The 21,615-nt window shown below is 45.4% G+C and overlaps 1 protein-coding gene across 1 annotated transcript in view; it reads left to right on the forward strand.

The window, feature by feature from the left end:
- The first annotated feature begins 2,844 nt into the window (after positions 1–2,844).
- LOC124594675 (Down syndrome cell adhesion molecule-like protein Dscam2) overlaps positions 2,845–21,615 on the forward strand; it is a 175,880-nt gene continuing 157,109 nt past the window's right edge. The window contains exon 1 of the mRNA XM_047133043.1: positions 2,845–2,870. Within this exon, the coding sequence (XP_046988999.1) occupies positions 2,845–2,870 (26 nt within the window). The remainder of the gene's footprint in view (positions 2,871–21,615) is intronic.

A 21,615-nucleotide genomic window follows, 5' to 3' on the forward strand; every position in this document is an offset into this window, starting at 1 on the left:
TCGGCTAAGGCCGTCGCCCCTGCTTGATCAGCGTCCCTCAGCAGCAGCAAGACTTCCGTGACACCGTCCCGGGTGACAGTGCCCTGGGGCCAGCCTTCGAGAAGCCACTCCGGCTCGACTGACTTCCGCGTCGTCGACCCAGACCCCGTCATTGTCATATTCCAGATGGTTCACCGTGGCCCACAAACGCAGCGCCATGACCCAACATTTAAGCGCTGGCTCAGCCGAGTACGCTATGTTCGGGCACAGCAGGGCCACGCCCGGTGCCTGCCGTGTGTCAGCCGGGAATCCTCGCTGTGGACTCTGGCGCCACCGGACGCGAACGAGGGACCTTTGCCTGCCTGCCTGCCCCGGCGGACAACACGGCGCCACCTGCCCGTCCCTGCTCCTCACCCTCTGTCCAGACTTCGACTCCGGGCAACGCCATCGCCGTGGTATTAGAGAAGACCTGGTGGCCCGCAGTGACCACAGCGCGACCACATCCTGCCGTCTCAGCTCCCCACGCATACCGGAGACGCCAGCGCAGCGTTCTGTCTCCACAACAGCGTGCTCATGCCGCCCGCCGTAGTCAACGTCTGAGCTACGAACGCAGAATATTGCAAGGGAACTATAGATCGCTCCAGAGAATTGAGCGTAATCAGAGGAATATCTGAACTGTATGAATTAGAAAAGAACTAATTAAGAGTTGATGTATCTTCACCAGGACCCGCCTCCGCTGCTGCCTACATCCCCGTCTTCGACAGAGACCACAGTCCACAACCAAACAGCCTACCTCTCTCACCTTAACATTAAGCAATGTTGTTTTTTTTCTTTCATCGTTCTGAGGCGATCGTCAGCGAGAAAAAGTTTCATAAAGGTTTGAAAATATGTGTAAAGATTTTTCAAGTCTCAGTTTTAGTGCTCTCATTTGCATATATTGGATAACTGAAGTATGAGTATTCGTGCGTCGTGGATTACACTGCTCCATCATCCCACTGCCACCCCCACTACTTTGACAGATATGGATTCTCACCCCAACAACGATTCTTCCCAAGACAGTAAATGCTATGTGTACCAAGTGTGGTTGAAATCGGTCCTGTGGTTTAGGAGGAGATATGGAACATACATACAAATATACTTGCACCCATTACTATAATTTTTGTGGATAGGAAACAGTAAGAAAGATTAGGGTTTGCGATTCAGTCGACGGCGAGGTCGACAGAGGAGCGCTAATCGATTTATCGAAAACACGAAAAACATGAATTTGGATGACGGCCGAACGAGCATTTGAACTGCCATCCTCTCGAAGTATGGGAAAGTGATTCGCGAACACACAGGCGAGTTGAGATAATGGTCACTAAAACAAAAGAGTAGAAAGGGAGGAATGGGAGTGACGAGAAAATAAGAGCAGTCAGACCTCACACACAAATACAGTGTGTCTTTAAAGTCACGTACCATTTTCCAGTTGAAGAGTTGATTAAGGACTATAAACAAGATTAACATACATTCAAACATTTCTTACTACAAATTCAGTGGATTTCATTGCGATGACATTTCAAAAGTAAGCACATTTCCATTATTCCTACGTAACCAGCAACATCCTTGTAGCATATCCGGCGTTATATATCCCACAGCTGCCAAAATGCAGTTTCTTTAGTTCTTGAAGTTTACTGATTATCACTTGATTCACCTAGATTTGATGAGTTCCCAGATGAGAAAATCCACATACTACAAATTCAGTGGATTTCATTGCGATGACATTTCAAAAGTAAGCACATTTCCATTATTCCTACGTAACCAGCAACATCCTTGTAGCATAGCCGGCGTTATTTATCCCACAGCTGCCAAAATGCAGTTTCTTTAGTTCTTGAAGTTTACTGATTATCACTTGATTCACCTAGATTTGATAAGTTCCCAGATGAGAAAATCCACATTCGTCCGCCCTAATCCTACAGTTATTTCCGTCCACAGACGTGAAATGTTGCTCATCACTGAACAGAATGTGCAGCATTAAATTTGCATTTCTAACAGCGTCCAATAAGTCACAGCACATAGCCCGTCTGACGGCATAGCCATCATCTTTAAGTTTATGGAAGATTTCATTGTGTGTGTGGGTGGTGGGGGGGGGGGGGGGGAGGGGGGGAAGGGGGGGCTATTACTTAGATAGTTCTTTGTTTAGTCTTCTGGTTGTTGCTGCGTGGCTGCGAGTAAGTTTCTTCTGCCCCACCTGGGCTTCCTGGATGCTGACCAGTTCGCATGAATTTCTTGACCATGTTCTTAATCTCACCTCTATTCGGAAACGGTTTGTGAAATTTAAGCTCCAAATTGTTCCACGCCTCTTCGCTGTTCTTCCGCAGCTGTTGTTCCTTCTAGATTACCTGAAATAAAGTCAAAAATTTTAAGGTTAAGGCAGAAATGGCAAGGAACTTTAAGAACACTATATTTACGCGTACATTTTCCCACCCACTACTCACACGAGTAGTTTAAAAATTGTCTCTTGAAACTTTTTACAGGAACTTAAGTTTCATTAGCAGACTAATCATATAGATCTAGATGTAACAATGTTTCTGTTTCCTACAAATGGAATACTGAAGAACACAGCAACGTTGACAAAGAAATAGATTTGAAGTTCAGGAGGGAGGTAGTGGGGAATTTTATCCAAACTAAACTTTAACAATCGGCTACCGATAAAGTGACTGATAAAAATATTCCCAGTTAGTATTGAGAAAAAAGCGGTACGTCCGTAAAATATTTCTATTCCAAGATAATGTGAGCGTTAAGTTTCATACTACTTCCTATAAAATGAAAGTATAAGCCGTACATTTGATGTCACTGCGTGGTAAAGGAATTAAAGTGAGCCTGACTATGGCGACCGTGTGTAACCGTAACTGGTAAGTGGTACGGTTACCAGATAAAGTATCGCAGTTAATTGGTCTTAAAGGTAGGAAGTAATCCGACAAAGGCTGATTGGTGTCTACGAATGAGTTCTGACTCTTTTCGGTGAAAGGAGGCAGAAAATTGGGCGCTCCCGTGGCGAGGAAGCTGTGAGTGACGGGGCGAATCACGGCGAACGTGGCCCGGAAAATTAGGTGGGGAACCCACCCGCATCGCTTTCCTTTATCGCCGCTGTGATAATTCGCTCAGCATGGAGGAGGAGAGCGAGAGTGAGTGTGTGTGTGTGTGTGTGTGTGTGTGTGTGTGTGTGTGAGAGAGAGAGAGAGAGAGAGAGAGAGAGAGAGAGAGAGAGAGAGAGAGATTCACTGAAGGCAACGGTACACTTGCCTCTTACGTGAAGCCGCACAGTAACAGCGTCTCCAGTTTTTGATAAAGGTTTCATTTTTTTTTTCATTTCATTTACTGCATTTTTTTGAAGATGCGTTACCTATAAAGTGCCGTCAGATTAAAACAAGACAAATGGATAAAGGTAAGTAAACTATTATTTCAAAACTAATCGTCATAACTGTTAATTCATTTGTCCCACTGTGACACTAGACGGTCAGTGCCTTCATAAAAAAAAAAAAAAAAAAAAAAAAGTTTGCGGTTACCTATGGAACCATGACTGTAGCCATACCTGAAGTCTTTCTTCAGGGCTCGAAATATATGGAACATTCCGGTAAGCGCACGTGTTGCCAAGGTTGTTTCGTCTACGCTGCACAAATTTCGCAGGGAAGCTCTTACAAATCCTCCACTCATTCCCGATTTCTTCCCATGCGATTTCCATACTATTGGAGCCCTGAAGAAAGGCATTTGTTACCGTCGATTTGCTTTGGACGAAAAGATGGATGCCTGGGTGTCATCATGGCTTCGTAGGCAACTAAACATTTTTCCATGAAGTTATTGACCGTCTTGTGTCAGGTACTTTTTTCCATCACTCTCGTTTTCAATTGACTACCCCTTATAGTATTTTAAAACAGTCCGTATATTTTACAGTTCTAATCATATAACTGCATAATTTTACCGTTATAGAAGCAAATTTCGTTTTCAGCGAAAGAAATATATAGATAATATCAATAAGTCAAAATAAAGTTGAACGAAATAATAACTGCACATTAGTTTAAAGAAGCCGAATGCATTAAGCAAAAATTTAATAATTTATAAGAGAGTAAAAGGAGGAGGAAGAGGCCTTTTTCTTTCGATTTGACTCTACAAGTAATATTTTTACTTTGTAGTGTATGGGTCGGTTTCCAAAATGAATTAATTAGCTTCGTATGCAAATTTCCTAAACTAATTACACTCTGTAAGCGACCCTTAGGCAATAGTAGGGGGTCAGTGCTTACAGATTATAGCGACACTCAATTCAAGGACAATTATTGTAGTAGTTAGCACTGTCAGTGCTTATGAGGTCTGTCAGGAAGATGCATCTCCGAATGGGGCCATCGAGTTATGCATTTATGACCAGCATTTCCTTTATTTGTAAAATTCTGTGTAGCTCTGTTCGTAGGTATTTCTTTCTCTATTATCTACGTATGTACGTTTGTCTTACGTGTTACCTTGTCTTAGTGCGTGCCCGCTTCATATTCTGTCTCTGTATCGCTGTTGTGTGACGTTTCATTTTATCCGTCATCACTGCTGTCGTTTAGTGTTATAGTTACCTGATGAATCACTACAACGTCCGCCGTATAGCCCGCATCTTTCACCGTGTGGTTTTCGTATCTTGGCTCACCTGAAGAAAGACGTGCGTCAACGTCCGTTTCAATCGGACGAGGAAGTGCAAGAGTGGATACGGTTGTGGATCCGTAAGCGGCCGACGGCGCTCTACGAAACAGGAATTGATAGTCTCGTCTCCCAGTGGGATGTAAATCTTTGTGGTGGTTACTTTTGAATGGAAAGTTTCCATGGTCCCGTTGTGGCGGCTGATACGACCGCTAAACCCGCTGGGCAGAACAGGTAATAGTATTGTGGAAAGAGCCAGTTTCTGCTTATAATTGTCATTTATTGTAATTTCAAAAAATGGTTCAAATGGCTCTGAGCACTATGGGACTCAACATCTGAGGTTATCAGTCCTCTAGAACTTAGAACTACTGAAACCTAACTAACCTAGGGACATCACACACATCCATGCCCGAGGCAGGATTCGAACCTGCGACCGTAGCAGTCGCGCTATTGTAATTTAATAACCTTTACAACCAAAGCGGCACATAGCCGGATCTTTACAGAGTGCAACTCTTTCACGGCTGAAGGCCTCCAACAAGAAATCTTAACAAGATAAAAATCCAATTAAGATATCAATAAAATAATTCAAAAAAGCAACATACGCAAGGTGCAATACAAATGGCTGAGGACCTAAATTAAATTCCAAAATATCAGAATATATTATAGAGATTCAAAGGCAGAAGGCCAGCATGTTTAACAACAAGAAATCTTAAAATCAACAAGATAAAAAACCAATTAAGATAGTAATAAAATAATTTAAAGAAGCAACGTATACAAGGTGCAATACCATTGAATGAGGGCCACAATTAAACTTCAAAATGCTTAAAATATATTACCATAATCTTTAAAGGCAGAAGGCCGCAGTGTTTAAGCTTGAAAATTAATTTAGCAAAATTTTAAGGAAACCAAAGAAATAACCATAAGTCTAAATTTTACAATAGTTGACTACAGATAATTAAACAACGGTGGCATTCAGAAAGCCTCCAGGGAGGTCGGTCTACCCTCGTTCACTTAGGTGAGACAGGTGGTGAACCCAACTATACTTGATCCGTCGGAAACCAACCAGGGGACAGTCGCGGACCGACCGACACAACAGCGGCAACAGGTGAGGAAAGGACGCTGCCTGAAATTACGTTAGTGGCCAGGGCAAGTAATCGGAACACTAACGGCCACAAGGCAGAAAATTCCGCTGGTGCACTTGAATTTGCCTGCTCCGCAGCAACCGACCGACTCCCTCAGAATGCCGACAACATCTAAAATAGTTGCCAGGAAATAACGCCAACTACACACACAACCCGACAAACACTGCACGAAGACATGAACGACACCCAGCAGTAACTAAACTCACACGCAGACAAGTCGGGAGTCGATGCACACACACCCAGCCGACTCATGAACGATCGGCGAGCCAAAACTCATCGTCCGGTAGGACGACCGACCGACGATCCACCAAGACCGTGGCCCGGCTCAAGTGATGCGTGGCGGCACTTGGCGGGCGAGCCCTGTCGACGCAGAGCTCACTGCTGTTCCAACCTGACTGCACTAGTGCCGCATTGCAACAGCCCGACTGGCAGGTCCGGACTGTGCTCCGGACACGTTCCAATTGACTGGCATACCTGAACTCGGGACGCGAACTCCCGATCTGAACTGCTTACGACAGACAACCAGTGGGAAGTAATAGCAGTCGAGCAAAGATACTACGAGTGCGGATATATCGATACTCGCTGCTAACGCCGCTCACCGTCTGGCAAATCAGCAACTCAGTGACAGTAGTAATTCAAATTAATGTAGTGAGATGGAAGTACGTTAAAAACAAGGTGTAAAATACATCATGGCGGGAACACGAGCCACGCACGGCTCAGCGGGTGTTCGATTTTCATTTTACTGCCCCTTATAATTGATGATGCTGTCGTTTGGTCAACATAGGAACACGTACAGATCGTCTGCCGCAGATCCACTGTTGAACACTGTGTTCTGCACGGTGAACTACGAAACACTTGTACCTGAACGACCACTGCGGCCTGTAGTCATACCTGCCGCAGGTCGCTGCCTATTCTGCTTCACAGAGCGGTAAGTCTCCTACCTTTACGCTCTGTGAAAAAGCGTATGAATCCAATAGTTTGTCGGCCACTCGTGGTTTCATCGTCCTTCAACTACTTTCCTGAGATGCTCACGCAAGCAGCACGCGAACAACATAAACAGATGGTGGTGGTATCGCGTACGCGAGGTATAAAGGGGTAGTGTATTGGCGGGGCTGTCATTTGAACTCAGGTTATTTATATGAAAAGGTTCCCGACGTGATTGTGGCATCGCGACGGGAGTTACCACACTTTAAACCCGGAATGCTAATTGGAGATAGACGCATTGGAGATAGACGCATTTCGGAAATCGTTGAGGAGTTCAATATTCCGAGTCAAGAGTGTGCCGAGAATACCAAATTTCAGGCAATATCTCTCACTACGTACAACTCAGTGGCCGGCGGCCTGCATGTAACGACCGAGGCAGTGATGTTTGCGTACAATTGTGACTGCTAACAGAAAAGCAACGCTGTGTGAAATAGCCGTAGAAATCATTCTGGGACGTTCGGTGAATGTATCCGGTCGGATAGTGCGGCGAAATTTGGTGTTAATGAATATGGCAGCAGACGACCGACACGAGTGCCTTTGTTAACATCACAACAACAACTGCGGCGGCTCTCCTGGTTCGTGACCGCATCAGTTGGATGCCAGACGACTGGAAAACATTCACCTGGTCAGATGAGTCCTGATTTCAGTTGGTAAGAGGTGATGGTAGGATTCGAGTGTGGTGCAGATCCCACGGAACCGTGGACCCAAGTTGTCAACGAGACACCTTGCAAGGTGGTGGTGGCTCTGTAATGGTGTGGTTTGTGTTTACATGGAACGGATTGGGTCTCTAGTTCATCTGAACCGATCTTCGGCTGCAAATGGTTGTGTTTGGTTAAGCCAAGCGGTCTAAGGCGCTGCAGTCACGGACTGTGCGGCTGGTCCCATCGGAGGTTCGAGTCCTCCCTCGGGCATGGGTGTGTGTTTGTCCTTAGGATAATTCAGGTTAAGTAGTGTGTAAGCTTAGGGACTGATGACCTTAGCTGCTAAGTCCTATAAGATTTCACATACATTTCAACATTTTTTTTTTTTTGTTCGGTTACTTGAAGACCATTTCATAGACTTCATGTTGCAAGAAAAGGGCGAAATTTTTATGGATGACAGTGCGCCATGTCACTGGGTCACAGCTGATCGTGAATGGTTTGAAGAACGTTTGGCAGTTCGAGCGAATGATATGGCCACTTAGATCACCCGAAACGAATCCCATCGAGCGTTTATCGGAGACAATCGAGAGATCATCTCGTGCACAAAATCCTGCATCGGCGACATTTTCGACGGCTGTGGGCGACATTTTCGACGGCTGTAGGCGATGCATGGCTTAATATTTCTGCAGAGGACTTTCAACTACTTGTTGAGTCCATGCCACCTCGAGTTGCTGCACGTCAGCGGGCAAAAGGCTGGCCCGACAGAATATTAGGAGGTATCCATTAACTTCTGTCACATCAGTGTATCGTCTCCCTATGTCGTATGCCCGCAACCCCACCAGTACTCACTCAGTGTCGCGTTGGGTGGTGGCCAGAATGCTCTGCCTCGTCAGCGTTTCGTTTCGTTAATGGAGGGAGCGTCGATGTTATAACAATGGTTAAGTTAGGCTTACTCATTCCCTTCCCCCTCTTCATTCGATTTTCTTGCGTCGCACTTCCCTAAATCTACCTCGTGGTGTTCGATAATGACTGCCATTGATCGAGGCGGTGCTCGAAACAGTACCTTGTGGGCCCGCTCAGTATCACAGGCGCTGCTGTCGCCTAGAGACAGGCGTACCCTCACTCTGCTCGCCACCACACCTCCCCGTTCATCAAGAGTGTGCGATGTGACGTTTGTCTGATACGAACCTTCAAGGCGAACCAGTGATTCCGTGAGGACATTACAAACTAACAGGGATGATAGGGAGGGTTAAGGGTGTCACTTTAAGCTAAGGGACCGGGTCAGAGGTTACAAGCAAAAATGTCTTGACACCTCTGGCATGGACCTCTTCTAAAGCTTTCCATACTTGGAGAAGTGTCAGTATGGACCAAAATAAGAAAAAATTGTCTACTAAACGTGGGGTCTAAATTGCATACCTTGAGAGATTACGAGCACGTCTTCATCTTTGCTATAGTGAAATACATTTCTTTTGCTGAACAAGTGGGGCGGTCCGGCCACGCCGTGCCACACTGTGCAAGCCGCGTGCGGGCCGACCTCCGTGCTGTCTCAACTTTGCTCGGACCTTCTCGAAATTACCCGCTACAGCGCGACATTCTATTTAGTATTCCGGAGTGGCATTTTTCGGTCGTCTCTTCTGATCTACAGAATGCTGATGTCCCTTCGCTATTTGCCCGTGGTATGACGGACGTTCAATGGCCCAGTGGCTGTCTGCACAAAAAGAGGCAGTCTAGCGATCTATCTGCACAAGTCTTTAAAAATGTATGCGAATGACAGAAGAAAGGGATAAGAAATATCAATATCTATTATACAGTTGCATGATCGACTCGCACTGCAACTTTGCTGTGAAACGACATTACAATATCATGCAGAATGAATTTAAATACTTATTTGACAATGTAAGAGCAACCAACTACTACGATCGACAGACGGTATTCATTCCTCTGTACACCAACTTTGTGCTGATCTGCAGGCATGGAGCACGTAAGGAAATTAAACTGGATTTTTGAAGTCGACACACTATTCCACTGTCTGTTGCAAACAGTTTTCGATGGAACTCAACGAAGAATATGAAGACGTTACATATTAGTGCAAAGTAAGCCCGGCCGCTGTGGCCGAGCGGTTCTAGGCGCTTCAGTCCAGAACCGCGATGCTGCTACGGCCGCAGGTTCAATTCCTGCCTCGGGCATGGATGTGTGTGATGTCCTTAGGTTAGTTAGGTTTAAGTAGTTCTAAGTTCTAGAGGACTGATGACCTCAGAAGTTAAGTCCCATAGTGCTTAGAGCAGTTTGAACCATTTTTCCAAAGTACGTTAGTTACGTTAAGGGGGAGCCCGTTGTTGCTGAATTTCTGAAGGAAAAAGAGTGCAGAAACGAAAATTAGAAGATCCGGAATGGATTTCAGATGTCGCGTTTTAAGTCCACTTGACTGCACCCTGCCCACTCTAAGATTTTGAAAAGCGACAAACAACTTCATTCTGATGTGATGAAAATTAATTTAAAAATAAATTCGCATTATGTGAAGGGGCACCTTCTGACAAACACAGTCTATTTCCCTAATCTCACTGCCGTTAAAGAAAACTCAGGAATTCATTGTGGCCTTAAAAGAACAGCTTTCTTAACATTTCGGGGACGTTGCCAACCTTACATCTGTTTTCGGCCCATTTAAGAGATTGTTCGTCGTTTCAGCTGAGAGCCGTGCTGTTAATGTGCAAATGGAATTGGCTGATCTGGTATGTAATCCCCGCCTTAAAGACAAACTTTGTTTCGTGAAAACTGTGCAGGACATTATTTTTCTGAGGAAAAGTTTCCACGTCACCGTAATGAGCCTGCAAACATGATAAAATACACTCCTGGAAATGGAAAAAAGAACACATTGACACCGGTGTGTCAGACCCACCATACTTGCTCCGGACACTGCTAGAGGGCTGTACAAGCAATGATCACACGCACGGCACAGCGGACACACCAGGAACCGCGGTGTTGGCCGTCGAATGGCGCTAGCTGCGCAGCATTTGTGCACCGCCGCCGTCAGTGTCAGCCAGTTTGCCGTGGCATACGGAGCTCCATCGCAGTCTTTAACACTGGTAGCATGCCGCGACAGCGTGGACGTGAACCGTATGTGCAGTTGACGGACTTTGAGCGAGGGCGTATAGTGGGCATGCGGGAGGCCGGGTGGACGTACCGCCGAATTGCTCAACACGTGGGGCGTGAGGTCTCCACAGTACATCGATGTTGTCGCCAGTGGTCGGCGGAAGGTGCACGTGCCCGTCGACCTGGGACCGGACCGCAGCGACGCACGGATGCACGCCAAGACCATAGGATCCTACGCAGTGCCGTAGGGGACCGCACCGCCACTTCCCAGCAAATTAGGGACACTGTTGCTCCTGGGGTATCGGCGAGGACCATTCGCAACCGTCTCCATGAAGCTGGGCTACGGTCCCGCACACCGTTAGGCCGTCTTCCGCTCACGCCCCAACATCGTGCAGCCCGCCTCCAGTGGTGTCGCGACAGGCGTGAATGGAGGGACGAATGGTGACGTGTCGTCTTCAGCGATGAGAGTCGCTTCTGCCTTGGTGCCAATGATGGTCGTATGCGTGTTTGGCGCCGTGCAGGTGAGCACCACAATCAGGACTGCATACGACCGAGGCACACAGGGCCAACACCCGGCATCATGGTGTGGGGAGCGATCTCCTACACTGGCCGTACACCACTGGTGATCGTCGAGGGGACACTGAATAGTGCACGGTACATCCAAACCGTCATCGAACCCATCGTTCTACCATTCCTAGACCGGCAAGGGAACTTGCTGTTCCAACAGGACAATGCACGTCCGCATGTATCCCGTGCCACCCAACGTGCTCTAGAAGGTGTAAGTCAACTACCCTGGCCAGCAAGATCTCCGGATCTGTCCCCCATTGAGTATGTTTGGGACTGGATGAAGCGTCGTCTCACGCGGTCTGCACGTCCAGCACGAACGCTGGTCCAACTGAGGCGCCAGGTGGAAATGGCATGGCAAGCCGTTCCACAGGACTACATCCAGCATCTCTACGATCATCTCCATGGGAGAATAGCATCCTGCATTGCTGCGAAAGGTGGATATACACTGTACTAGTGCCGACATTGTGCATGCTCTGTTGCCTGTGTCTATGTGCCTGTGGTTCTGTCAGTGTGATCATGTGATGTATCTGACCCCAGGAATGTGTCAATAAAGTTTCCCCTTCCTGGGACAATGAATTCACGGTGTTCTTATTTCAATTTCCAGGAGTGTATTTCGATCAACGTAGGTGTGTGAGAGACGTTTTTCGATTATGGAACTAAATGAGCTACAATTATGTGGTAACCTGAGAGTAAGTATTTGTTTTACTGTCGCCGTTTGTCCTTATTCGGACAATTTGTACCAGACAAAACTATAATACTTACGTCTTCAGCGCGCCAAAAATGAATAATACTGAAACTTTGTTTCGTTTCTGATTTGAGAAATGAAAGCAAGTCATCTTCAGTGCGGCAGCATTGTCGTCTAAATACGGTCCGTTCGCCTTTTAGCCCTCTTCCCCCTCCTTCGGCTCAAACAGCTTGGCGTGGCAGTGGGGGAAGTATGCAGTTAGACGGAGCGCTATGGCGCGGCTCTCTAGATAAGTTCTTGGCCACCCCTAGGTTAAGATTTACATCTTAGATCCCCTACTTATTATACAATTTTTGCTTGTTTAGGCACGTACTACCTTCTCCCAAAATATGGAGAGCAAAGACCTTGCAGTATAAAAGGTCCACTGTCAGAGGAATCAGAACAGTCTTCGGTTGTAACTTAACTTTCGACTCGTTGGTTTCCGGACCAGAGTCACTTACCCTAAATTGGTCCATTTGCTCTTCCCCATCATCCCCCAGTCCGCAGCTCGTGGTCTCGCGGTAGCGACGTCTCTCGCTTCCGGAGCACGGGGTCCCGGGTTCGATTCCCAGCGGGGTCAGGGATTTTCTCCTGCCTCGAAATGACTGGGTATTGTTGTGTCGTCCTCCTCCTCCTCCTCATCATCATTATTCATCCCCATTACGGTCGATGGAAGGGAATGGCAAACCACCTCCGCTGGGACCATGCCTAGTGCGGCGGCGCGGGTCTCCCGCATCGTCCCCTAAGCTCTGTCAAGGAGTATAGGACCTCATGTTCGTCATCATCCCTCAAAGTTTTTAGCATCATCACAGAGAGGCCTCGTATAATGCAGACTACATCACTAGATGTCATGAGCGGAGGATCTGGCAGCATAAAAGGAGGGGGGTATTAGGAGGTCAGTAGAGAAGTGGTAAGACCAAACTGCCTCGGTCAAGAGCGCTCAGTCATGTTTCGTTTGTGGGGTGCCCAACTGCGCGATCATTAGCGCCCGTACAAGGTCCCAGTTTCTTCACAGTCCAATTGTTTTACAGTCCAATCTAGCCACTGTCACAAATAATAGGGATGATGATGAAATTACGAGGACAACACAGAAATCCAACCCTCGGGAAGAGAAAATCCCCAGCTCGACCGGAAATCGAATCTGGGACCCCGTGATCCAGATGTAGCAACTAGACCACGAGCTGCAGACGGAGAGCTCAATGACTTCGAACACTGGATGTCACCCGAATAACAACTCCATCACACACACTTCAACCTTTCTACAGCTCAGCAACTCCCCTGTTAGTAATGTGATTGTGAAGTGGGAATATGAAGGAACAGTCATGTCTAAACGAAAGCCAGGTGGACCACGTGACCTAACAGAGATCGTCGAGTATTTCGGAGAGTGTTTGCAAAAAAGAACGCTTAAAATCAGCGGAAGGAGTCGCTTTTGGAGCAATGACTGTGCTTTGAACATTAAGAAGAACGGTGTACAATGGTCGAGCGTCTCCTCGAGAGCCACACATTACTGTCGTCAGTACTAAACGACACTTGAGTTGGTGTAAAGAGAAACGTCAATGGTCACTGGAGAAGTGGAAGCGAGTGGTTTGAAGTGACGAATCAGGCTATAACCTGCGGCAGTCCGATGGAAGATTTTGGGCTTGGCAAATGGCTGCAGAACGTTGACTCCCATCGTGTGTAGTGCCACCAGCGAGATACTTATGAGCTGATGTTACCGTATTGGGTCTCCTTATTGAGCTTAAGACAACGCTAAAATCGGAGTGATTTGAACACGTTTTAGAGCATTTTGTACTGTTTACAATAGACGAATAGATTGGAGACGATGATTGTATCATCGTGTCACCAAGTCATAAAGCAGCATCTTCGCGGCAATGCTTTCTGTAAAGTAACATTGTTGAAATGGACTGGGTTAATTTGAGCCGCGACCTGAACCTACCGTCCAGCGTAACACCTTTCGGATGAGTTACGAAGTCTACTTCGCTCCTGACCCCAGCGTCCTGCAACAATGATCGGGAAGTGTAGCAGCTTTCGTCACAAATCCTTTCTGCAAACAGCGCTGCCACGCTGTGTCGAAGCTTCGACGCCTGTTTCCATGCCTTCCTAACGCCCGTTTCATGTGACTGCTTATGTTTCTGTCCACTGGCCATATCACAAAGCCAGCGGGATAACTCACTGCTGCGGCTCTACAGACACCCTCGCAATCGTAACGCGTTATTTTCCTCACTAAAGCGAGCAAAATTCGCGACGTATCAATTTCCAGTGGGCAAAACGAGAAGCAAATATCAAATGAAAACAGTAATTTCGCTGCGCGTTCCGGTTTAAAAGTACCATATACAGCTCGTTGGTCGGAATGATCGACTTTTCATTTGGCTCCTTGTTGACGTCACCGCGGAAAAACAAAAGTAACGCTCAGCGCATTCGACAAAACAATTTAGACAGCCAAACCGAGAGAGAGATGTCGCTTCGACCACTCTATTTGCAATATCAACGCAAATGTTTTCAATATGGCTTTTATTGCTCTCTAAATGGGATATCATTTTTGTTTTATTTCCGTTGGAACAGAACTGGCTTTTGTTACCACAGCTCTGAAATCCAGACAATTTCCCGAAGAAGATTTTGCGGCACTCTGGGTTCGTCAATTGAAATTTTTGTAGTCCGTAGCTGATTAAACGCTTCAATAGTCTCGTGAAGGAGGTATGTTTCGTCGCTAAATTTGTCACCGGAGATTTAGCTCTGTTTATTGGGACTTTTAGATAGATTCTTCCATCAAAGCCTTTACTGAGGTAGTGCAACAACGGTTTGGCGGCAGTACACTTCATTGGAGTGGGCTGGTCATTCATCTGTGGCACTAAATACAAAAATTCCTGTGGTTACTGTTGCAGATTGAGTGACACCGAATCCTTGGATCAGTATCTAATTTTTACTCTATTGAATAGCTTGCGGCGTTCATTGAAAGGTATGTGGGAACATGGGAGTAGCGAGTGGTGCGTGCTTCGTTTACTCCATGCAAGTACTGCGGACGTTAGATATACGTTTTTACTCTTTGACTTCTTTTCCGAGTTTGGAAAATAAAGTATTTTTTGCAAGGCTGTATGAGGGTTTAATTTGTTGCCTACAGGTACATATTCTGCAAGAAATTAACCCCCTCCCCCCCCCCCCTCCAAAATAAGTCGTGACAGAATGTATACTTAACACAAAAAGTGGCAATGGTTGAAATTTGATTTTTCCGCCATGTTACACAGGATTCAGTCATATCACAGTGTGTAGAGTACTGCCAATAAAATTGAAGGACACTTACAAATGTTAGTTTTTGCTTTCCGGAAACATCATCTCGATCTTCGAATGGACTTCACTACTACCATTCGTATTCCTGTTTCATACGGGTGTTGACCACGTGGGAAGCCTCTGAGCACCTTTCTAGACATGTGGAAATGTTGATTTTTTTTGGGGTACAAAACACAAGTCGGGGTTGTGCTCCAATTTTTCTGCATTTTGTGAAAGTGCTCTTGTTTCTTGCATCAGATATAAGGTTTAGATTTCTCTCTTCAGCCCATTATACAAGTTTATCTCCGTTTTGATCACTGTATTGTTAGGACTTCTTCTGACCACTTAAGAAGGTTTACCCACATCACTGTTATTGACAGCCTTTCAACGTTTGTGGTGATACTACGGGTTCGCTTTCGGTACAGGTATTCACCAAACAGACGTCCTGTATGTCATTGCAAATAGTATGTCACACGTTCATAAACATGATGAAGTGTGGCTCCTAGTAGTTTATATCCCGGTATTCTCCCTCTTGACTTGAGTTTGCCATCGATGTTCATATGAGTCTCTTGAATGGCGACTATGTCAGTCTTGTTGCCTACAAGGATATTTGATGCCTGGTCACGTTTTGATCCACTACACTTAACTGACAAATGCGAAGACAGAGTCCGATGTCTCTTGTCTGATGGTTCTGATATATGCGTATGATAAAAAGGAGAGCTCTCTCTCTCTCTCTCTCTCTCTCTCTCTCTCTCTCTCTCTCTCTCTCTCACACACACACACACACACACACACACACACACACACATACAAGGAGAGAGAGAGAAAGGTATTGCACACACATTTCACAAAAAAATGGCTCTGAGCACTATTGGACTTAACATCTATGGTCATCAGTCCCCTAGAACTTAGAACTACTTAAACCTAACTAACCTAAGGACGTCACACAACACCCAGTCATCACGAGGCAGAGAAAATCCCTGACCCCGCCGGGAATCGAACCCGGGAACCCGGGCGCGGGAAGCGAGAACGCTACCGCACGACCACGCACATTTCACAACAGGCAATATTGTTCCGTAATTGTAAACAACATTCTAAACATAACATGAAATAAACAAGTATTCATATTCTTAGTGCAGTAATAAAAGCAGATTGCACAAAGCAGAAGGACAGATCTAAAGCCAAAATAACGAACAAAAACACATTTAGAGCAGCATAAACAAAATTTGTCAGCAGAAATTTGAATTATTGTAATGTTATATAAAATCAGGAAGGTGCCATAACTGTTTATAATCTCAATGTACAGGGTCTATTATCGAAAGGTAACTAGCGTGAACCCAAACATGTATAAAAAAATAAAAAAACACGCACCACGAAAGAGTTATCCGAATGGGAGCAAACCGGGATATCATGCCAAATTCTATCCAATAGGCGCGTTATATCGTCAAAATCTCGATCTGGTTGGAGAGACCTACGTTTACATCAGCATGGATACTCTGGAAATCACATTTAAGTGACTGGCAGAGGGTTCATCAAAACACCTTCACAATTCTCTATTATTCCAATTTCGTTAGCGCCCGGAAAGAATGAACACCTATATCTTTCCGTACGAGCTCTGGTTTCCCTAATTTTATCGTGGTGATCGTTCCTCCCTACGTAGGTCGGTGTCAACAAAATATTTTCGCATTCGGAGGAGAAAGTTGGTGGTTGGGATTTCGTGAGAAGATTCCGTCGCAACGAAAAACACCTTTCTTTTAATGATTTCCAGCCCAAATCCTGTGTCATTTCTGTGACACTCTCTCCCATATTTCGTGATAATACAAAACGTGCTGCCTTTCTTTGAACTTTTTCGATGTACTCCGTCAGTCCTATCTGGTAAGCATCCCACACCGTGCAGCAGTATTCTAAAAGAGAACGGACAAGCGTAGTGTAGGCAGCCTCCTTAGTAGGTCTGTTACATTTTCTAAGTGTCCTGGCAATAAAACGCAGTCTTTGGGTAGCCTTCTCCACAACATTTTCTATGTGTTCCTTCCTATTTAAGTTGTTCGTAATTATACCTAGGTATTTAGCTGAATTTACGGCTTTTAGATTAGACTGATTTATCGTGTAACCGAAGTTTAACGAGTTCCTTTTAGCACTCATGTGGATGTCCTCACACTTTTCGTTATTTAGGGTCAACTGCCAATTTCGCACCATTTCTATATTTCTTCTAAATTGTTTTGCAGTTTGTTTTGACCTTTGATGACTTTATTAGTCGTAAATGACAGCGTCGTCTGCAAACAACCGAAGACGGCTGCTCAGATTGTCTCCCAAATCGTTCATGTAGATAAGGAACGGCAAAGGGCCTGTAACACTACCTTGGGGAATGCCAGAAATCACTTCTGTTTTACTCGATGACTTTCCGTCAGTTATTACGAACTGTGACGTCTCTGACGGGAAATCACAAACCCAGTCACATAACTGAGTCGATATTCCATAAGCACTCAATTTCACTACGAGCCGCTTGTTTGGTACAGTATCAAAAGCCATCCAGAAATACGGAATCGATCTGAAATCCCTTGTCAATAGCACTCAACAGTTCATGTGGATAAAGAGTTAGTTGTGTTTCACAGGAACGATGTTTTCTAAACTCATGCTGACTGTGTGTCAATAGACCGTTTTCTTCGAGGTAATTCATAATGTTCGAACACAATATATGTTCTAAAATCCTGCTGCATTTCGACGTTATTGATATGGGCATGTAATATAGTGGATTACTCCTACTACCTTTCTTGAATATTGGTGAGACCTGTGCAGCTTTCCAGTCTTTGAGTACGGATCTTTCGTCGAGCGAACGGTTGTATATGATTGTCAAGTATGGAGCTAATGCATCAGTATACTCCGAAAGGAACCTAATTGGTATGCAGTCTGGACCAGAAGACTTGCTTTCATTAAGTGATTTGAGTTGCTTCACTATCAGGATATTCACTTCTACGTTACTCATGTTGGCAGCTGTTCTCGATTCGAATTCTGGAATATTTACTTAGTCTTCTTTTGTGAAGGCATTTCGGAAGGCTGTGTTTAGTGAATCTGCTTTGGCAGCACTGTCGTCGAAAGTATCTCCATTGCTATCGCACAGAGAAGGCATTGATTGTTTCTTGCCGCTTACATACTTCACACACGACTAGTATCTCTTTGGATTTTCTGTAAGGTTTCGAGACAAAATTTCGTTGTGGAAATTGTTATAAGCATCTCGCATTGAAGTCCGCGCTAAATTTCGAGCTTCTGTAAAAGATCGCCAATCTTGGGGATTTTGCGTCTGTTTAAATTTAGCATGCTTGCTCGTTGTTTGTGCAACAGTGTTCTAACCTGTTTTGTGTACCAAGGAGGATCAGCTCCGTCGTTTGTTAATTTATTTGGTATAAATCTCTCAATTGCTGCCGATGCTATTTCTTTGAATTCAAGCCACATCTGGTCTACACGTATATTATTAATTGGGAATGAGTGGAGATTGTCTCTCAGGAAAGCGTCAAGTGAATATTTATCTGCTTTTCTGAATAGGTAAATTTTTCGCTTATTTTTCGAGGGTTTGGGGATTACAACATTCAGTCTCTCTACGAAAACTCTGTGTTCACTAATCCCTGAATCGGCTTTGACGCTCGTTATTAATTCAGGATTATTTCTTGCTAAGAGGTCACGTGCGTTTTCACAACTGTTTACTATTCGCCTGGGCTCATGAACTAACTGCATGAAAATAATTTCCAGAGAATGAATTTAGCACAATTTCGGATGATATTTTATGCTTACCTCCGGAATTAAACATGCATTTCCGCCAGCATATCGAGGGCAAATTAAAGTCACCACCAACTATTATCGTACCTGCCCATTTCCCTACAGACGTACGCAAATAGCGAGAGATACAATGACCTTGCTGGCCAAGGTAGGATTTGGAAGCATGAACACAAATAGTAGAAACTCTGGCAGCGTGCGGACGGGCATTACCTTGTTGAAATGTAAACGCAGGATGGTTTGCCATGAAGATCAACATAACGTGTCGTGGAGTATCGTCGACGTACCGCTGTGCTGTAAGGGAGGTGCGGATGACAACCAAAGGAGTCCTGCTATGAAAGGAAACGCCATCCCAGACCACCACTCCTGGATGAAGGCCGCACGGCGGGCGACAGCCAGGTTGGTATCCCGCTGCTGTCCGTGGCGTCTCCAGAAACGTCTTCGACCTGGAATCTTATTCACTGGAGTAGTATTGTCATGAGTGATGAGTTACGCTTCGGATTGAGCTCTGATAACCAGCGAAGACGTGTCTGGAGACACCCCAGACAGTTGTGAGGCGTCAGCCTGACTGTCACCCATCATACAGCCCTACAGCCAGGAGTGATGGTCTGGGGTGCCGTTTTCTTTCATAGCTGAACACCTTTGGTTGTCATCCGCGGCGCCCTTACAGCACAGCGGTACGTCGACGATATTCTGTGCCCCGTTTTTCTTACCTTCATAGCAGGCCATCGTTGACATTTCAGCAAGACAATGCCCGCCCACAGGGGCGAGAATTTCCAGTGCTTGTCTTCGTGCTGGATAAATCCTTTCTTGACGAGAAAGATTCTCGGACCTCTCCCCAAATGAGAACGTCTGGGGAATAATGACCAAGGTCCTATAGCCATCTCCGGATTTTGACGGGGTCAATTGCACAGAATTTGGCACAATATCCGTCAGGAGGACATCATACAACTCTATCAATCGTGTCAAACACGAATAACTGTTTGCGTAAGATCCAGAGGTGGACCAACACGTTAATGACTACCTCAATTTGTGAAGTTTTTTCTCTTGAATTAATCATCCAATTTTTCTTAAATTGCAACAATTTGTTTGTCTGTGCACGCACATGGTACCCACTGATTTCTGTTGCGTTCGAATAATTTCTTCGGTACACTTGATTTTATATTTAGTGTATTTAAGGTCACTGATGATTCCTTTCAAAAAATTCAGGCGAAACGGGTTTGCTACGGGCATTATATAGACGGATTTGACGTGAAAATTATTAACGTAATGCTGTTTAAGGTATCTAAATCCGTTTATCTAGGTTTAATAATGTGTACTTGTTTTACAACATGCGTTTCGTTTACTTCATTTAACTGTCAGTGGTATGATTTTTGTGTGACTTCCGCTTACATCTGGAAGTGTTGTTCACTTACATTTTCCAGGTATTCCAGCTTGGCACGTATGTTCGTGGGCTATGTATTTCTTGACGTAAAACATGAAAAAAAACATCGCATCACTGGTATGTCTTTGAGTTTTCCTGGCTAATAATTCTTCGGGAAGGCTGAAAGGATAAGACGGTGATTGACATATTATTTTCTGTCCAATTCGCGATCTTACCTCCAAGATCACGTAATGGGCAGAAAATAATATGCACTACTTTTAATTCAGTCAACGTTCCAGGTAATCAGAATATAACACAACGAAAGTTGTACACCGATAAGCAGAAACATTATAACCACTTCCCACCGCGAGGTCGGATGCAGCTTTCTGACGTTTCAGGCACGTGACGCGCTATGAAAAGTATGTAACTGCAGCAGAGGTGGATGGGGGATCACCCTAGTGAAGATATGGACTACAGATGGGGAAGTGACTTCGTCAAAGAACAGATTATTATTATGCAAAGCTTGTGAACGAGTATCCCGGAAACGGCGAAGCTGGTAGAATGTTCATGTGTCATGAGCACCTATCGAAAGAGGTAGAAGGATAGTGAAACTACCACTGGGGGATAATGGTTGGACGTTCACGACTCTCCACAGAACGTGGGGTTTGGAGGCTTGTCTGCTCTGTAACGTAGGATAGATGGTGATCTGTGGCACCTCTGCGGGAAGACCACAATGCTGGTGCACGCACAAGTGTCTCGAGTACACTGTGCATCGAACACTGTTGAACACAGAGCTATATGTTCACACGTTGACCCAACGATGTCGTCAGTTATGACTGCAGCGGCCATGGGACCATCGGGATTCGACCGCCGATCAATGGAAACGTATCGGCTCTTTAGACGAATCACATTATTTTTGCATTACGTTGATGGTCGTCTCCACAAACGTCGTCATCGAAGTGAACGGCGTCTCAAAATGTGCAGCGTGCCACGGACGCGGAGTAGCTGGAGTAGTATTACGCTACGGGAGACGTTCTCCTGCGCTTTCATAGGACCTGTGACAGCATTCGAAAACACGCGGACAGCTGCTAACCACCTGCCTCATTTCATGCTTAATATGACGGCGAAGTCATTTTTCAGGAGCGTAACTACAGTGGTTTGAGGAGCATTAAATTGAACTCACGTTGATGTCTCGGAAACCAAATTTGCCTGATGTAAATCCTATGGAACCCATGTGGATCGCTATTGGGCGCCATCACCGCGTAAGGAAATCGGCGGCCCCTTATTTACGCAAATTACATGACCTGCGCGTAGATATCAAATCCCATACGCCTTCAGAAACCCACCAACAAACCATCGCATCCGCCATGAGCAGAATCGGTGATGCATTTTGTTCCAAAGACGGACAAACAAGCTGTTAAGCAGATGGCCGTAATGTTT

This window comes from Schistocerca americana, chromosome 2 (genome assembly GCF_021461395.2).
Source record: "Schistocerca americana isolate TAMUIC-IGC-003095 chromosome 2, iqSchAmer2.1, whole genome shotgun sequence".
NCBI lineage: Eukaryota > Metazoa > Arthropoda > Insecta > Orthoptera > Acrididae > Schistocerca > Schistocerca americana.